General features: G+C 37.0%; 2 protein-coding genes across 10 annotated transcripts in view; one reads left to right on the top strand and one right to left on the bottom strand.

Moving 5' to 3' along the window:
* The first annotated feature begins 2,775 nt into the window (after positions 1-2,775).
* Csn2 (casein beta) lies at positions 2,776-9,586 on the top strand. Of its 7 annotated transcripts, XR_389259.2 has the most exons (10): positions 2,776-2,826; positions 4,115-4,177; positions 4,925-4,948; positions 5,065-5,085; positions 6,028-6,051; positions 6,133-6,177; positions 7,204-7,320; positions 7,410-7,728; positions 8,328-8,372; positions 9,252-9,580. XR_389259.2 is itself a non-coding variant. In NM_001286020.1 (9 exons), the coding sequence occupies exons 2-8, from the start codon at positions 4,127-4,129 to the stop codon at positions 8,331-8,333; spliced, it is 693 nt and encodes a 230-aa protein (NP_001272949.1). In that variant the 5' UTR covers positions 2,780-2,826; positions 4,115-4,126; the 3' UTR covers positions 8,334-8,372; positions 9,252-9,586. The 7 variants fall into 7 exon arrangements, 6 of the variants coding, with proteins under 6 accessions (NP_001272949.1, NP_034102.1, NP_001272950.1 ...); NM_001286020.1 differs by having other exon boundaries at positions 2,780-2,826; positions 6,136-6,177; positions 7,204-7,728; positions 9,252-9,586; NM_009972.2 differs by having other exon boundaries at positions 2,780-2,826; positions 7,204-7,728; positions 9,252-9,586.
* A 10,040-nt stretch (positions 9,587-19,626) lies between these two features.
* The window catches only part of Csn1s1 (casein alpha s1), a 16,371-nt gene continuing 15,997 nt past the window's right edge, over positions 19,627-20,000 (bottom strand). For all 3 annotated transcript variants that reach the window (NM_007784.3, NM_001286016.1, NM_001286015.1), the window contains one exon: positions 19,627-20,000. This exon is cut by the window's right edge and continues 16 nt beyond it. The gene's annotated coding sequence lies outside the window, so the exon portion shown is untranslated.

Raw genomic sequence — 20,000 nt, 5'->3', positions numbered from 1 at the left:
TTAATGACACCATCCTTTCTGTCATTCCAGTTCCTTAGCAAAATCTCCCTAAAGTAATTTAAATATCTTTCTTCTTCTTCTTCTTCTTCTTCTTCTTCTTCTTCTTCTTCTTCTTCTTCTTCTTCTTCTTCTTCTTCTGCTTCTGCTTCTGCTTCTGCTTCTGCTTCTGCTTCTGCTTCTGCTTCTTCTTCTTCTTCTTCCTTTTTTTTTTTTCCTGTTTGGTTTTTCGAGACAGGGTTTCTCTATATAGCCCTGGCTGTCCTGGAACTCACTTTGTAGACCAGGCTGGCCTTGAACTCAGAAATCCGCCTACTTCTGCTTCCCAAGTGCTGGGATTAAAGGCGTGTGCCACCACGCCCGGCTTAAATATCTTTCTTAGACTGCAATAATAACTTTGTATAAGCACATCCTTTAACTGATTATATTGTCATAATGTTTCAAAATCTCAAATATTTTACAATACTTCTTTATTTTAAACATTTTTAGGTTTTTAGTGATTAGTGTAAATAAAATATGTGAAATTCATAAGCATTTGTGATTTGATCCTATCAAATATCTACCACAGTAGCTTATATGGTTGCTCAATGATGTCATATTGTGCCACTTATTGATCTCAAAATTCTACTTATTCTTTATCATCTAAATAAAGTAACAAACTTATCATTACAATTGTCAAATATGTAAAATTTCTCTACTAGACATATTAAATTGTATACATTGAAACAAAAACCGCTACATTTAAATTTGACATTTTTTCACAATATAATCCTACAAGAGTTAAGGTATGGACCACGGAACTTAGGCGGGACCAAATAAAAGTCAGCTATTGGATGGATCACAGGACCCCCAATGGAGGAGCTAGAGAAAGTATCCAAGGAGCTAAAGAGATCTGCAACCCTGTAGGTGCAACATTATGAACTAACCAGTATCCCGGAGCTCTTGTCTCTAGCTGCATATGTATCAAAAGGTGGCCTAGTCGGCCATCACTGGAAAGAGAGGCCCATTGGACAGGCAAACTTTATATGCCCCAGTACAGGGGAATGCCAGGGCCAAAAAATGGGAATGGGTGGGTAGGGGAGTGGGGTGTGTGTGGGGGGGACTTTTGGGATAGCATTGGAAATGTAATTGAGGAAAATACGTAATAAAAAATATATAAAAAAAAAGCAAGGAAACTAGAAAAAAAAGTCAGCTATAATGAGGCAAACGTGGAGTGGGTATGATAATTTACTATTAAATATAACAAGACTGAGCAAGCTATTCAGCCATATAGTCTTCATTTCCTAAATATTGATAGTGAGAAAAAAAGAGCAACTTCAAATCGCATACACTAGCAAGCCTTTGTTGCAAGGACCGTGATATAGCTGTCCCTTGTGAGACTAGGCCAGGGCCTAGCAAACACAGAAATGGATGCTCACAGTCAACTATTGGATGGATCACAGGGCCCCCAATGGAGGAGCTAGAGAAAGTATCCAAGGAGCTAAAGAGATCTGCAACCCTATAGGCGGAACAACATTATGAACTAACCAGTACCCCAGAGCTCTTGACTCTAGCTGCATATGTATCAAAAGGTGGCCTAGTCGGCCATCACTAGAAAGAGAGGCCCATTGGTCAGGCAAACTTTATATGCCCCAGTACAGGGGAACTCCAGGGCCAAAAAATGGGAATGGGTGGGTAGGGGAGTGGGGTGGGAGGGTGTGAGGGACTTTTGGGATAGCATTGGAAGTGTAGTTGAGGAAAATACGTAATAAAAAAAAACTTTTCAAAAAAATAATTAAAAAAACAATAAACCAACTGAAACTGTGCAAAAAAAAAATAAAATAAAAGTATCTCTAAAAAAAAAAGACAAGATAATGATTATAATGTATTTAGTGGTTGTTACAATGTGCATTAAAAAATAAAAGTCTGTAATTACTATTATTAAAAAGATTAATGTTTGTTAAGAAATAAATTTCTATGCCTAGTTTCAATAAATGATCAGGAAGAAGGGAGAGAGACAGAGACAGAAAGAGAGAAAGAGAGAGACAGAGAGAGGCAGAGAGAGACACACACAGAGAGATTGAGAGAAAAAGAGAAAAATACCTTTACTGGTGTTTGTAAAACCCTGAATCCTATTTTAGCTAAAAAATAGGTATATCCTCAACCCACTTGCAAACTTTTTCTTACAGATTCATAGTTTTATCTTTTATACAAACATTATAGATTCCTTTTCTGATTTCTTCTATTACTATGTAAAATGCATTCCTCTGCATACTGAATATTAGTTTAATGTATTTACTTTTTTCCCCAAATCTGGTGCATGTGAACAATCCAGAGTTTGCTACACATGACTAGAGTATCTTAGCATTATTGAGTTCTTAGTGCTCAGGTTAAGATGAAATGCTGGTCTCAATGCTGGTCTCTGTAAAGCTTTGTGTATCTTTGATGTTTCCATATCATTGCTTCATAACTGAGGTTAAAGCCCCCCACTAGGCTGGGAAGAAGGCTGAGAACTGACGTTAAAGCCCCCCCCCCCCCCGCCCCGGTCCTCTCACTTGGCTGGAGGAACATGTAGTTGTTTTAAGTTATTGGACAATTGTCTTTCCTGGGCAAGTTCCTTAACCAGCTTCTGAATTGCTGCCTTGTTTAATGTACCCTAGAATTTCTTGGGAAAGACAATAGAAAGAAACCATTTTCTAATCACGTAGACTTCTTGGAATTGAAGGGACTTTTTGAGTATCTTACAAACCACAAAATTAGCATGTCATTAAGTGCAGTATATATACGGTCACAGAGTCTGATAGGACATCATCCTTTCAGCTTCACCTCCTCTCTTGTCCTCCACTAAAGGTAAGAACTTCAGATGTAAGTTTGAAATATCATTTTCATTATTTCAAATGCATACTAGATGATATTATAGAAAGAATAGATTTACTTAAAACATAGCTTTAAAAAATTAGATATTTAAAAAAGGATGAGAATATTTTAAAGGATGGCCTTTCAAAAGTCAGAAATGCCTAGAAAAATTTGGTACAAATTATAATGACAACTGGCTTCATAAAATTGGAAAAATGTAGTAAAAAACACAAAGCCAGTGACTACTATGAAGGGGAGAATAAGAATTGTCTCCTAAGTAATCTATCTTATTTGATTTGATGTATTTTAGTAGTACAATACACTCAAATTATATCATGGGAAATATATATTTATTATATAGCTGTTAGATTATTATACAGCCAATTACATGTTTATAAATGAGAAAATTGTAACCATAAAACTTCTCCAGGGACTTGGAATTATTGATCTAACTCATAGTACTACAAGAAATATTAGAAACCATGTGGAAAATAGAAACAGTGTCTTCTATTTTCTTAAAAAATAAATTCTAGAATGATCAGAACTGACTTAGAAGCAGTAATCATGGAAGTATGATGAGTAGAAAGAACTGTTGCTTAGAGCATTCCACATGTCAGTAAAGTTCTTGTTTAAAATTGGTGTTAAAAATGCCCAGGATTAAATATAAGAACTGCAGTGGGATTCTTCCCACATTTAAAATATACAAAGGTACGGCTTTCTTTTAAGCTAGGATGATTGAATTATATAGAAATCCATGAAGGGGGATTTAGACAAGGAAGAGTTAATAATGAATACTACAACATCCATCAGAAAATCCAAAAACACTTCTTTTCATTTATAGGATAATTTTCCATCTTCAAATATTGGAAAGAATGTTTTATAAATATATTTAAATTTTTATTTTTCATGCTGTGATAACTTACAAACAAGAAAACAGTTAATATACATTGTCTACCAATTCACTCTAGAAGTGAGGCTCCATAGTGCTGAGATATTAATATTTTGTTCACTCTCTGGTCACCTATAAGTGCTCAAGAGATTTCAATAAATGGATTGTGAAATGTTTTGGTAGTTATGAGATCTTCATAGCTTTTGTAAGGCATACATACAACTGTTAATGAAAGAGAGTTAACACAAAAGACTGAAGAGAGTTGTGAGCTGAAGACCACGGTGGCTGCAGCTGAAGTCTGAGTGTAGTGTTTAGTAATAGTATTTAAGGGCCAGAGTAGATCTTGACTTGTTAACTGACTAATCTGTTACTAATTCTTCACTTCATTCACAGGACTTGACAGCCATGAAGGTCTTCATCCTCGCCTGCCTTGTGGCCCTTGCTCTTGCAAGAGAGGTGTGTAAAGAAGATATAGAGAAAAGTCTGCTTAGCTACACACAGTAGCAGCAGTGAGCTCTTAATGTATAGTCAACAGAGAGTTTGGAATCTGTTTATTTAATCACTGCTTCTTTGAGAATCACAGTGTCTCAAAGTTCCTGTAGGGTCTCCAAGCTGGAACAAATGCTTACTGTATTACAGTATCACAACTTCTCTAACAACAACAAAACCAAAACCAAAAATAAGAAATGAAACAAGGCAATAGAAATGCATCGAGTAAAAATGACTTTGCAAAAGTAGACTCACATGTGCAGCACATGTGCAGCTTGGGTATCTCATTGTGATGATCAAGTGCAGGCATCTCTTTAGGTGAGCAGGTGACGTCTTACTGTGCCTCTCCAAAGAAATAATCAGAGGAGGAAACATAACCAAGAATTGTGGCCATGCTATGAGTAGAGTCATAGGCATAATAAAAAAAAAAGTGTTTAGTAGAAATTAAAGTAACTTTTGCCACTCATCAAACATTATGTACACTTAGAAAATAAAATAATATAGTAATTTATATAATATAGTAATGTACCAAAACAAATTTGTTAAAAGATCAAAGAGAGTGTAAATATAAGTTTTCAAGACTATGAAAGCCATATATCTTTTTTTATTTTCTGAAAGAGGTAAAAGACATGAAAGCCAAATGGAAAGTATGTTTAGTAACAAAGTAGATATAGTAACTAATGTATTTTGTCTGTTTGTTTCCTTTTACAAAAGACTACATTTACTGTATCCTCTGAGGTAAGAGTTTATATTGAGACAAATTTCCCACTCTAAAATTACTACATTTTTAATGATCTTGAAGTCCTAATTGGATATATAATCTAACATATATATGTATGTATTTTTGTTTACAGACTGATAGTATTTCCAGTGAGGTAAGGCAATTGTCTCTCAGAGGCAGTAAATGTCATCTTTCTTTTGAGCTAAATCATGTTACTCAGACTCTAATATATCCCTTACATGATATTAGGGGCAGGAAAGTATCTGGATAGCTTCTTGTTCTAATCGCCATTTGTTTCTTATTTGAAATGTCATCACCACCTCTTCAACCTCTCTTTATTTTAGAAGCTCACAATCTTATTCACTGCCATGAGCTCTCCCTAATCTGACCTGGATTATTAATATTCACTGTGTGCCTTTTGACACTCATTGCCTAGGAACTATAGTACCAACTAAAGACTACTAGAAATGACATGCCTATTCTATAGTAGCTAGGCTGGCTTGCAGAAGGACATATTTGGTTATTAAAGTTGTCATTTACATAAATAAGAATCAACAGGATACAATGAAATCTTAAATTTACCTGAGAGTATCACATGAAATACTTACCATCTCTTTACCATGAAATACTTATCATGTGTCTATTATTTTCTCGTCACAATGCTGCAAATACCTCAGAGGAAGTATTCATTTCTCATGGCTTATTTGAAGCCTAGCATAGTAGCAAGCAAACTCATAGTGACTACTGTAATATATTGCCATTAGTCTGTATTTTCCATTATGTTTGTGTGTTTTGATTTAAGAATGGAATTTAAAGTTCACCTGTAGACAGAGAAAGAATTAGCATTGTTTAGATGTCTCTTTGTATACTCTGCTCACTAATTTCTTTTTCTCTCTGGACTGCACTCACTTTTCTTGTAAACAGTAGGCTTATACAATGTGTTTTAAATAATTTAAATGTAAGTTTCATCAAATGTCCCATTATATATTATATTAATAACCTGCTAATATAACTTACTAAATACCTTAATTATCATTGTATATTGAAAAATACTATGTATTCACTAAAACTAAATGATTCTTTTTCTTTTCTGCAGGAATCTGTTGAACATATCAATGAGGTAAACCCATTGTATTTTACTTCCATGCTTTATTTTTGAAGATGAAAAGTTTGAGATTTTTAATGTATTGTTTATTTCTAGCAGAAACTTCAGAAGGTGAATCTCATGGGACAGCTGCAGGCAGAGGTAAACTACTCATCAATAAGTTATGTCTAGAAAGCTCATGTGGGCACCAATACATTTTTTCCATCATGACTGCAGTTACTAGTGGAGTTATCTGTGTTTAATAATGAACATAAGCTTCTCTCCAGTAGAAATTATGTTCCTTTTATTTTCTAAGTGAACATGTCAGTGAAAGGACATGCTAACCATGTGGCACTGAACTGACCACCTACCAGATGAAGAATCTTGCTGATTAGCCTCTTTGTAGTATATTTACTTTATTCCTAGGCCAAAAACATTAATAAGAATTTCTCATGCATGGAGTTAATTGACTTTCAGCAGAGTCAATGGCTTTTGCGCAGACTTTGTTTTATGATAGCATTTATATTTTTTGTTTACCTGGCCTTGAGGACATTTTTAGTCCACAAAAAGAGGAGTGAGATATGAAACAACTGAATGCAACACTACTTAAGCTGTGATGCAATGTAGCAGAGCATGCCTTCAAATTAATAGTCATCAGAATAGCATCATTCCACTAGCATACCACACTGCTAGCCATACACACAATGGAGTATACTCGAATGTAATAGTGTAACTCCCCCAGTAAATTGGCTTGGGATAAGGTGAAACGATTTTGAAAACTCTTGAACATCAGTTTTATTTTACTCTGTAATCCATCCATAAGTAGAATAGGTTAGGAGACACTCCTTAAGAACACTTATTTTCTTCATGTTACCCTAGACAATGCTTTCTTGCTTTGTGTATCTTTAAAAAAAAAGGGCCTTAATCTGTACCCCAGGATTGCCTAGAATTTACCTTTTATTTCAGGGTGTTCTCAAAGTTATAGTAATTCTTCTGCATCAGACTTCAACCTGCTAGATTTAAAGCCATTAATTACTGTATTCACCTAGGACATGGTAGATTTTTAAGCAAATGAAGGTTTTTGTAGTTGTTCATTCCTTTGCTTATCATTGGGTAAAGGATTATTAATTAATCAATAAAGAATGTCGACTTTGCTGAAGTGTGGACTAACGGTTCTTTTCTTCCTAGGATGTGCTCCAGGCTAAAGTTCACTCCAGCATCCAGTCACAGCCCCAGGCCTTTCCATATGCTCAGGCTCAAACCATCTCTTGCAATCCCGTCCCACAAAACATCCAGCCTATTGCTCAACCCCCTGTGGTGCCATCTCTTGGGCCTGTCATTTCTCCTGAACTGGAATCCTTCCTTAAAGCTAAAGCCACCATCCTTCCCAAGCACAAACAGATGCCCCTCCTTAACTCTGAAACTGTGCTCCGCCTCATAAACTCTCAAATCCCCAGCCTTGCCAGTCTTGCTAATCTGCACCTTCCTCAGTCTCTGGTCCAGCTCCTGGCACAGGTTGTTCAGGCTTTTCCTCAGACTCACCTGGTTTCTTCTCAGACCCAGCTGTCTCTTCCTCAGTCCAAAGTTCTGTACTTTCTGCAGCAAGTAGCACCCTTCCTTCCACAAGATATGTCTGTCCAAGACCTTCTGCAGTACCTAGAACTTCTTAACCCCACCGTCCAATTCCCTGCCACTCCACAACATTCCGTTTCTGTAAGTTCAAATTTTCTTCCCTTTAATTCCCCTCAAAATGTATATATGGTGACAATAACAGAGGAAACAAGAGCTCTAGATTGAAAGAATACATACATAGCTCATTATATAATAGATGATTCATAGGGTTAGCTATAAAACAAAATCACCTGCAGATCTTCATTTAAATCTAATTCCCAGCGCCTACTGCCTAGTTACAGTTAGTTCTGATATAACTGGTTAACTAGGTAAAAGGAATTGCATGTTGATGTCAGATAATTACAAGAACAATGATTTAATTGGTATATTTGGAATTCTGACACAGGATATTAAGCTCGACTAAACCACAATTAAATCTGCCAATCTTATTAGATTTTGGTAACAAAATTTTCTTCTGTAGAGATCTAAAATTTGTTTAAGCTCATATATTATTCACATACTGCTGTTTATTTGTACTTTTGACTATATGTACATGGAGTCAAAAGATTGCAGCGTTTCATTTGCTACATGGAACACATTTTAGGCAAGTGTTAGACTAAAAGGGAAACTATCTATCTATCTATCTATCTATCTATCTATCTATCTATCTATTTATTTATTTATTTATGTTTGCATTTAAGGTCTAAGAGGATTTCCAGGTTATTTTCTCCTCCTTATGTTTTTTGGTAAGTTCTTGGAAACTAAAGAGCAGAGTGATAAGTTTTATATTTTATATCATTTTATATTTCATCCTCCTATATACACAGCAGAATAGCAAATTTCATCAAAGTATTCACTTACTACTATGGTTTCACTGGTTGACAGCTTCTTACCAACATGACACTGGACAAAATTTATATTTCAAGAAACTTTCATTTATTTGTTTGCCACTGGCACAGATCTGTCTCTTTCCAAAAGCATTTAACTTTACATCCTATATTATCATGCTGTGAACAAAAGCAGAAATGAAGTTTTTCTATATTTTATGTGGATATATTTTTGCTTTTGTTACAGGTCAATTTTCATTTCAATGTGTACTGTAGGTCTCATAAATTTTAAAATTGTTCTTTTATTCATGAGTCAAAAATAAGATACCCAGTCCAGGTATTTAGAGGTTCTACAGGGCAGACAATATAGCTCTGAGATTCTAAACTATAAAACCTCTCAGCACTGAAGAAAGATTATATATTCTGCAACAAATTTCTCATGAGCTGATGTGGCATTGAATAGGACTTTATATGTCTCCAAGGAGAGAATCAATAGAGCATGTTTGTAAAACAATTGGTTTTAATAGTGAGAGGCAAATTAATAAGACATAGCAGTTCTCGACCTATGGGTCAGGACACCTTTGGGGGGTGAATGACTTTTTCACAGAGGTAGCATATCAGATATTTACATTGCAATTTATAACAGTAGAAAAGTACATTTATGAAGCAACAATAAAATAAAAAAGTATATAATTTTATGGTTGGGGGGTCACCAAAACACGAGGAGCAGTATTAAAGGGAATGTTGGGAATCACTGATTTAACACAACAGAAATGATTATACATCTTTCTTTCACAGAACTGACTGAAACTGGAAATGTACAAATCTTTTCACCTTTGGATCATGCTACAAAAATGATATATTTCTGAATTAATCTACATGGAAGAAAAGAAAATGTATTCTTTTATTTATTCTATGTATTATATGGCATTCATTTGAATTCGACCCATGGACTCTATATGCTTCTCAGTTATATTACAGGAATTTTATAAGTGTTCAATATGGAGTTGAAAATGCAAGTCAATAATGTATACAAAATAGTTTGTGAAAAATTGGATTTTCTATTTTTTTTCTTTGAGAACCTATTTCCTTTCCAGTCATTTCAATAAAATAATCCTTTAGGCATATTTAAGTTGTCTTGTCTTTATTATGATTTTCTAAACTTTCTAAAGATCATTCAGTTTTAATGTAAGCTTATTATGGACATTAAAATTTATCATATAATTAACTACTGGTGAGAGGTACACCAGTGTTACTTGTAACCAAAGCCTGAAGCCTGATAACCAAGATTCTGAGGCCAAGCTGATCAACAAAGTGAGTTCTGATAATCTGCTGCCTAATGAGAACGTGTCTAAAACCCAAACAAAATAAAGCACAAATAAATAAAAACCCAAGAGGAAAAGATAATACAAACAAACTCATGATGATTGCATTGCGAACATCTGAAAATCAAATGCAATGTTTTGAAATGATGCTTAGACAAGTATCAAGGTGCAGAGGAAAAGTTAGTTTGATATATAGATTCCATTTTGCTCCTGGAAATCTTGGTCTAAACATATTTTCCTATGCAATTTATTACATCCATAACTGACATTCATCACAAAGGTTCCTATACTGGGTAGTAAATTTTGTACTCACTCTAGGAAAATAGTTTCACATATGAGGTTTGTTGCATACCTCTGTCACATAGTAGCTAAATGAAGCTTTTGGAAGTGGGTGTTTCTTCTCTCAGACTTTCAATTTTTACATTTATAAAGCACTACAAACTGGATTTCTAATTCTCTTTATGCTAGATATCAGTACTATACCACCGTCAGAACAGTATTTGCTACAATTGCCCAGTAAAATAAGTTGTATGTGATGTTCTGATTACATTGTCCCTGTCTATGTTGTGATGAACTCTCTCTCTCTCTCTCCTTCTATCACAACTTTTTCATTTATACATTATTCATTTTATTTAAACATATTTCAATATAGAGCTCATATACTGAATTTATACAGTAACTCCTATTTAACAAGTATCCTTTCTTGTACTTCTGTTGTTTCCCAAGTATGAATAAATCCTTATTTTAGCTCAGTTGTCTCTCTTGAAAGTACACTCTCGTTAATGTAGAAATTGGAGGTTTTTTCCCACTTTTTTGGTTTATTCTAGACAGTTATTTCAATTATAAACCTACAGTCTATTCTGTCACACAAATAGGAAACTTAGGAGTCATTATCAAGTCACCCCTTTCTTCGTCATCAATGTCAATTCAATTCAATTCAAGATCCATGTCCTTTTAGAATCTCAGATTTTAACTTTATTTGAAAATCAAGTAACTGAAAATAGAGTTGAGGTGGCATCGTACTGATGTAGATTTGGTCTTTAATTCAACAGGACAGCTTTTCTTATGATACAAGAAGAGGTACAGAAGAGGAGGGCACATGGGTAAACATCTGCTACAATGGAGGAAGAGAGCAAGATATTGGTGCCACAGGTAAAGGAAAGGAAAATGCAGTTAACATCAGAAGTTAATGAGAGATTTGGCATGCATGCCCTTAGATCTATCTGGTCAAGACCACATAGACATATTTGCACCTTATTTTGTAGTTCAGAAATAAAGTTCTGATTTAGGCTGCTCTTTTTATGCTTCTATGCTTGCTAGAACCTTTGCATTTTGTCAGTATATCCATGATGGTATTTCAGCCAAGGAAACACAGCTTTTATTTCTCTAATGCTCATTGTCTGCACTCTTATTTGTTTAGACTGATGGAGTATTGTCATCTTCTCCTTAACTATTATAATGCCTTTCTGTATGACTTCTGTAGGTCTTCCCATTCTTTCCGTATTCCATCAGAACAATATATTTTATAAGCATAGAATCCTTCAAACCATGTGTTTGCTAGATAACCTTAGAATCAAACTTGCATCGTTGATCTCATATCTGGTTTGGAATACTGAGCAAACCTTGATTTAATAACTGTGTTTTCCTCTCCATGGTTGCATGTAGAAGAGGATAGTAGTGAAAATGTGAACTTATAAATATGTTTACTAAGTTTGAATTGGAGTTGCATGTTCCTGCTTCCATATAATCTGCTTGGATTACTTTATCTTTGTGTTCCAGTTGCCTCACCTTTAAAATGGATTTAACCTATTGCTTTTAAGGTCATGGTAATGACTTAAAAATCAGTACATTAAAAAATCTAATAATTGGTCCACCACTGCAACATCTGACTGTTCCATCAGTAAACTTCTGAAGTGCATGAAGGGTGCAATTCTGCAGATACAATGCTGCAGGATCTCTATGACATGGAAAATTAACAGAATACCCAAGAGGTTTCCAGTAGGTCCCAGAATTGGTAATGTAGCAGAAGCCAGAGGCCTCAAACCACACCAATGACATATTGCAATGATTATTCGCAAACAAAGATATGTGGACAAAAGGATATAATGAGGTAGCCACAGAGACACACTATAGCTTCCACAAAGAGATTTATTTTTTTAATTTATTTCTTTTGTGGGAGTGGTTGCAAGGATAGAGGGCTGGTATGGAGGGTTGGGGGAGATGAGTACATGATATAAAATTCATAAAAAACCAGTAAAAGGTTAATAAAAAATCTAAGACTTCCAGGATTTGCTGATGTGAGATTATTTATTTCCTGTATTTTTGTAGGTATAGTTAATTAATGCCTTGGGTTGGAGTTTTGCTTCTGGTAACTTCAGTAGGGTTAGATTTGTGGATGGATTTTTTTTTTAAGTTGATTTTATCATAAAGTATCTTGTTTTCTCCATCAACAGTAATTGAACATTTTGTTGGATTTAGTAGTCTGGGATGGTATCTGTGGTTTCATAGAATAATCCGGGCCCTTTAGGGTTTTAGAGTCTATGGTGGTTTAAATGTGCTTGGCCCAGGGACTGTCACTATTGGGAGGTGTGGCCTTTTTGGAGTAGGTGTGGCCTTGTTGAAGGAAGTGAGTCACTGTGGGGTTGGGCTTTGACGCCATCCTTCCTAGCTGCCTGAGAGTCAGGCTTGTCCTGTTTGCCTCTAGAACAAGATGCAGAACTCTCAGTTCCTCCAGTGCTTAGCCTGCCTCGACTCTGCCATGCTTCCCACCATGATGAAAATCACTGAACATCTGAACTTGTAAGCCAGCCTCAATTAAAGGTTGTCCTTTATAAGAGTTGCCTTGATAACGGTGTCTCTTCACAGCAATGGAAATCCTAACTGAGACAGAAGTTGGTACAAGGGACTGCGGTATTGATATAATAGGCCTAATGATACTATTGTTTGGAATAATGTTGATTTGGGGACTTTGAATGTGGAATACCTTAAGTGGTGCTTTATGGACTGTCCTAGTAGGAATATGGAAGACATTGGAGCTGAATCTGATTTGAACTGTGGAACCCTGGCTCTAGAAGTTTCAAAGAGAATGTGGCCTAGATACTATTTTTTAAAAAAATGTTTTGGTGAAGAATATTGCTCTTTTTTTCACTTATCTGAAGAATCTGCCTGAAGTGAAGAGACTCAAATTAATTGCATTGACAAAGGAACTCTCAGAAATGGACAAGCATAGCATTAATCTGTTTTAATCTCATGAAGAGTTGTTTGATCAGGCATAAGATTAGAAAGAAAAAATACAAAATGTATGTTTCAAATATTAAAGTGGCATCAAAAGTGCAATGGAGCAAAATCCCATGTTCAAGGATATTAAAATGAATTAAGGGAGTAGTGGCCTCAGAGCAATATCTCACCCAGTTAAGCTTACTGTTCATGTGTTTGCTGTTGAACAAAGTATATTTATATCATGTTAGGTGTATTTATGAATTGGTTATTGTTTTCATTTGCACTTTTAATCTAGAATGAACTCCAAACCAGAATGGAGGACACACCTGTGATCTAGATCTTGAGGCAGGAAGACACAGGGGAGACAGAACCATGTAGATCTCTGAGTCTGTCTATACTGCAAGTGCCAGGACACCCAAACTTAGACAGTGAAGAAGTCAGAAAACAGAAAAAGAAATCTGGTGATAACGTAATAGAACAAGAGGGCTATGTTCCAGCTCTAGCAATCAGTAGAACTCGGCAGCTTCGGCCATGTGGCTCTGGCTTTAGAGTCAAGAATAGAACGGACTACTGGAACAATTGATTCTGGTTAGCTAGAGCTAAGAAATTAGTGGTTAATAAGAAGCCAGCAACAGAGTTGAAATCTTCTGGAAAGTGTTTTCTGAGAGCACAGATAGTCTGTGTTCCAGAGATAGCCAAGGTTGTACCTCGTGCTGCAACTTTACTTGGCAATGTGTAAGAGTCACCCAGGTGGTACTGGTTTTGTTGGAATGAAGGAGTTATGGAGAACAGCTTATACTTAGCACTATGAGAGGTCAGGGAAGGCCATTGATGAAGGTATAACCTGGGTTGCAGTTGACAGCCCAGGACTGAAAGGGTCATGCAAAGTAGTTGAGGCTTGGCACTGTGAAGAGAGCCTGTGAGAAGCTTAGTTAAGCCAAGTTGCAGTGGAAGATGCCAGTGACTTAGAGATGCCAGTTCAGTGGGATGTTCACCAAGAACAGCAGAAGCAGTGTAGTGCAGTCAAGCAGAACTTAGAGTGCTACAGAAGGCAGAGCTGGAGAAGTGAGGCAAGCCCTTAGGAGGACCCTAGAAGATCATGTGTAGATCCCAGACATTGGAACAAGAAGGTGAGAAGTTGAAGTTGCACTCTATACCCCAAGGTATCAGAGATGTCAGAGCCATGGGATACCTGCTTAGAAAAGCTGTCAACAGGGAGTGGAACCAGCCAAAGAGAAAGATTTGTGTTGTAGTCAACAAAGCTGAAAAGACTGGAGATATGAAAAGGGCTTTGACATCTTTAAATGCAGTTTGGAGTTTGCCAAGCTGGTTTTCTGTCTTGTTTGGTTTACTTTTTTCTCTCCATGATATTTTGGAATAGTAATGTATACCCTGCATGATGTTGGAGGCATGTGGTCTGCTTTTTACTTTGATATCTTAGGGGATTACATTTAAGAGATTGCATGAATCTCAGAAGAGATTTTGAACTGGACTTTTAACATTGTTGACATTTTTATGGATTATGTGACTCTTGAAGTTGTACTAAACGTACTAAACATACTAAACGCTTTGGCTAGGTATGGTACCCATACACTCATGTGTATGAACAAGCCTATGGGGGCCAGGGAGTGGAATGTGGTGGTTTGATTATGCTTGATCAAGGGAGTGGCACTATTAGGAGGTATAGCTTTGTTAGAGTAGGTGTGGCCTTGTTGGAGAAAGTGTGTCACTGTGGGAGTGTTGCTTTGAGACCATCCTTCTAGCTTCCTGAGAATCAGTCTTCTCCTGTTTGCCTTCCCAACAACATGTTTGTCTTCCAAACTCTCAGGTCCTTCAAAGTCATGCCTGCTTAGACTCTGCCATGCTTCACTCTATGATGGTAATAGACTGAAGGTGAAAGCCAGCCAAAATTAAATGTTGTCCTTTATAGGAGTTGCCTTGGTCATAATGTCTATTTACAGCAATGGAAACCATTAAGGCAGAGTCTGCACTGAAAAATTTGATGTGGTTCTAAATATATAAAGGTCTGCCTTTATATATTACTAAGTGTTTTTCCCTTAAAGTTTTCATATTCTTTCTTTGTTTTGTATGTTATTAGGTAAAGAGGATACTTCCTTTCCTGGTCCAATCTATTTGTTTTACTATAAGTTTCTTGTACCTTTAAAGACATGTCCTTCTTCAGGTTAGGAAATTTTTCTTCTATGCTTTTGTTAAAAATATTTTATGGGTCTTAGAGCTGGGATTCTTCTCCATCTTCTATTCCTATTCTTCTTCACTGGAGTTTGCTCCACCCACCAAATATATGTCTATGTGTATGTGTATGTATGTAAAGTAGCTGGAGCTTTACTCTATTCAATCAATGTGTGAATGTGGTTCTATCTGTCTTTTTGCATGTATGTATATGTATGCATATGTATGCATATATATATATCTATATGTGTGTGTGTGTGTGTGTGTGTATGAAATTGTTGGAGCTGTCTCGGTTCATCTACTCAGTGTGAACACATGTGTATGATTTGTCTTTTTTTCTTCTTCCCTTCTTGCTTGCCCGCAAAGAATTTAAAGAGTTCTAACAGTACAGAGGGTATATCACCAGTCACAAAGAGTGCTGGTCCCAATGAGTCAAGTTTTATTCCTTCAGAGAAATGTTTACTGAGTGATCAGTCACTGACTCTATGCTCTCATCTCAGTTTCCCCACCTGTAGACATGTGATTTTGAAAAAAAAAACCAGAAATATAAAACTGAATAAAAGAATGGTGCCAGTCTACTTGGCTGATGTCATGTAGAAGAATGCGAATAGATTCATATCTGTTACCCTGCACAAAGCTCAAGTCCAAGTGGATCAAAGACATGCCATAAAACCAGATACAGTGCATCTAATAGAAGAAAAAGTGGGGAATAGCCTTGGATTCATTAGCACAGGAGGCAATATAACACAGCATATAACTTAATTAAAATGGGGTACTGATCTAAAAAGATAAATCTCAAGAGAAGAATCTCTAATGGTGAGAATCATAAAGTAATGGTCAGCATCCTTAGCCATCAGAAAAAGGCAAATCAAAACAACTCTGAGATTCTATCTCATACCAGTCAGAATAGCTAAGATCAAAAATATGAATGACAGCTCATGCTGGTGAGGATGTGGAGTAAAGGGAACACTCCTCCATTGCTGGTAGGAAAGCAAATTTGCACAGCTGCATTGGAAATCAATATGGCTGTTTCTCATACAATTGAGAATTCGATCTACCTCAAGATCCAACTATGCCACTTCTTGGTTTATACTGAAAGGACACTCCACCACACCACAAGGATACTTGCTCAACTATGTTCATAGCAGCTTTATTCATAAAAGTCAGAAAATGAAACAACCTAGATGTCCCTCAGCTGAAGCATGGATAAAGAAAATGTGGTACATTTACATGATGAAATACTAGTCAGCTATCAAAAACAAGGAAATCATTAAAAAAAAAAATGTAGGCAAATGGATAGAAAAGATCATCCTGAGTGTAATGGCTGGTTTTGTGTGTCAACTTGACACAAGCTGGAGTTATCACAGAGTAAGGAGGCTCCATTTCATGGAAATGCCTCTATGAGATCCAGCTGTAAGGCATTTTCTCAATTAGAGTTCAAGAGGCAAAGGCCCATTGTGGCTGGTGCCATCCCTGGGCTGGTAGTCTTGGGTTCTATAAGAAAGCAAACTGAGCAAGCCAGTGAAAGCCCTATGCCACTGAGGCAGAGCCACCTGCTGTGGTGCTTCTCATCACTCTCCATTGATGTTACACTGCCTGCCACCTGCCTGAGACCTAACCAGTTCTCCAAGATTTTCAGGAGTTAGCTGCAAACTGTGAATTTGGAGGGTTTCTGCTAAAAGGCTGTTCTGACAACTTCACATCTCTACATCAAGAAACTTGGTGTGACTGGGGATGGGCTTCCCTCTTTAGAAGCATAGATTTTATTATTAAACATTTGAACCTTGAGCAGACTAGCTTGTCTTGGTTCCATTATTTCTCTACCCACCTAGATTCCCTCTTCTCTTTCAGCTCCAAGATGCCTCCCAGGCTCGAACCCGGACACAAGAGCCGCAGGCCAGCCCCAACATTCTCCTGAGAGGCTCTGCCAGTGCCTGACTAATATAGAAGTGAATGCTCACAGTCATCCATTAGACAGAGCAAAGGGTCCCCAATGAAGGAGCTTGAGAAACTACCCAAGGAGCTAAAGGGGTTTGCAACCCATAGGAGGAACAACAATATTTACTAACCAGTAACCCCAGAACTCCTTGGGACTAAACCACGAATCAAAGAAAACACAAGGAGAGACTCATAGCTCTAGCTGCATATGTAGCTGATGATGGCCTAGTCAGTCATCAGTGGGAGGAGAGGCCCTTGGTCTTGTGAAGGTTCTATGTCCCATTATAGGGGAATGCCTGGGCCAGGAATGGGGACTGGGTGGGTTAGGGAGCAGGCGGTGGGGGTAGAGGACAGGAGATTTTCAGAGGGGAAACTAGGAAAGGGGGTAACATTTGAAATGTAAATTAAAAAAACAATCTAATAAAAAATAAAGTTAAAAAAAATTAAAAGAACATATTTCTTAGTCTAATCTTCATTCTCTACCTATAAGTTTTGAGGCATTTGCTTAGAAAAAGAATTATTTTATCATTTTACAGAGTCTTGGATCAATGTTGGTTTACCCTCCTACTCAGCATGGTGAATGCTCTGTAGAGCTATAGTTTGTGGCAGGGTTTCTTTGAGTCAAGTAATAGATGGATAGTGTTGCATGAGATTTTTGCATCCATCAATTCTAGGAAGCATATACACCATCCCTGGTTAACTTTCCATGTTGCTCAGGATTCAGTCTATAGTTTGAATGGATATAAAAGACTGATCCGCTCCCCATTATTTATAACGTCAAAAGATAGAAAGAGATTCACTAGAAATCATGTCCCCTGTAGTTAAATTGCAAAATAACCATGCACTGCATTTCTAGGTAAAGGTCAGTGAGAGCCAAAGACTGAGAAAGGAAATGGCAATGAGTTATGTGATAATGCTGAAAGAACCTAGTGGGGAAACCCCCACTCAGCTCCCGATTAGGAGTGCACCCAAGAATCACGAATAGAACACAACACCTTGATGTAACAACACGAGGTATTTTAATGACGGAGCTCTGGGTCAAAACGTATCTCACACAGAAGACAGTGGATTCGACCACGAGGCTTGGGAGCTAGGGGTTTTTATAGAAAAGGAGTGGGGCTGGGGCAGGAATTGGTGCGGTTTCACATGATTGGTCCATTTAAACATCAGCAGCCTGTAACATTTAACTTAGGTCAGAGGGGTGGGAGATAGGGAGGCGATGGGCCTGCCCGGGCATGTCCTGGTCTGTTCTGTTAATGTTCTCAGCCCCAGGTTTCAAAGCTCACAAACAACTCTTTGGGCTATTTGACATACATTACATGAATCACAGGTCTCAAGTTTTATTTCCTTTCAATGCAATTCTACTTCCTGCTGATTCCCTGGAGAATAATGAAGGATCATGAAAAGTGGAATGAGACAAACATAGCCACTTTTCTCAGGCAATACAGAATTTAAGTGTGGTTATTTGAAAGTAAAGTTGTGTCTTGCACACAACCATCATGTAGACAAATACAGAGGTGGATGCTCACAGTCAACCATTGGACTGAGCACAAGGTCCCCAATGGAGGAGCTAGAGAAAGGACCCAAGGAGCTGAAGGAACTTACAACCCCATAAGAGGAACAACGATATGAACCAACCAGTAACACCAGAGCTCCCAGGGACAAACCCACCAACCAAGGAGTACACATGGAAGGACCCATGACTCCAGCTGCATATGTAGCAGAGGATGGCCCTGTTGGAGCCCTGTTGGACATCAATGGGAGGAGAGGCCATTGGTCCTGACAAGACTTGATGCCCCAGTGTAGAGGAATGCCAGGACAGGGAAGTGGGAGTGGGTGGGTGGGTGAGCCGGAGTATAGGAGGTTTTCAGAGGAGAAACCAGGAAAGGGAATAACATTTGAAATGTAAATGAAGAAGATATCCAATAAAAAATGTAAGGAGAGTAAAGAAACTTGGTTTATCTTACTGATAAATGACCTCACTTCCCTCAAGTTTCATGGACAGTTTTGCATTCAAACCGATTCCTACTTTATTATCTTAAAGAATAAGATCCTGTTTTTTGTCACTAAATACCCTAAAATTTAAAATGCAGGAAATATACATGTCTGTCCTATTCATAATCTTGGATTAAGTTGATGTGTTTACTCTTGCAAGTTCACTTCTTAGTTATTTACTCATGTATAATTTTGAATTTGCCTCAAAACTGTTCATTTCTGAGAAGTAAAGCACAACCGCAACCACGTTCAAATTACCAGAGTCCCCATCCCTCCCACAGTGCTGTGCAACTCTGTATTCCTCAATGACAGAAGTGCTATAGAAAACAACTTTAAGCTAAAGATGTGTATAGCTTACAAGTATCTTTTCTGATCTTCAGTGCCAACTAGAAGTAAAGTGATCTTAAAAGCTTCATGAAAATGTCATAAAAATAGCTTAATCAGAGTTTCACACACCCAAACACTTCACAAAATTATGTAAATATCCAATAAATACAGAAACACAATTTGTGCCTTAAAATGTAATTTATTGAAAAGAGGAAAAAGACAATCTCAGTTACTACACACAATTACCCAAAATGATAACATTTTCAGAAGAATCCATTTAAAGACTTTTAAAACAAATTTTCCATAATAGAAACTTGTTAAAGGCCTTGATTCTCTCCGCTCAGATGATGCAACTGGAATTTAGAAAAAAGAATCTGTCTAGGAAAGGTTAGCTTAAGGAAGGATGCTATGCTATCTAATATGCAGTAGACAACTCAAGATGAATCATTGGCCTCTATATGGTGTTTTATCTACTCTAAAATAGCAGTCAAGCCTTTAGGTAAAACAGAGGCTCCATAGAATGAATAGAGAGACATGAGGTGGATGGAGAATG

Source organism: Mus musculus, chromosome 5 (genome assembly GCF_000001635.26).
Source record: "Mus musculus strain C57BL/6J chromosome 5, GRCm38.p6 C57BL/6J".
Classification (NCBI taxonomy): Eukaryota; Metazoa; Chordata; class Mammalia; order Rodentia; family Muridae; genus Mus; species Mus musculus.
This window is presented reverse-complemented; position numbering and strand designations above follow the sequence as displayed.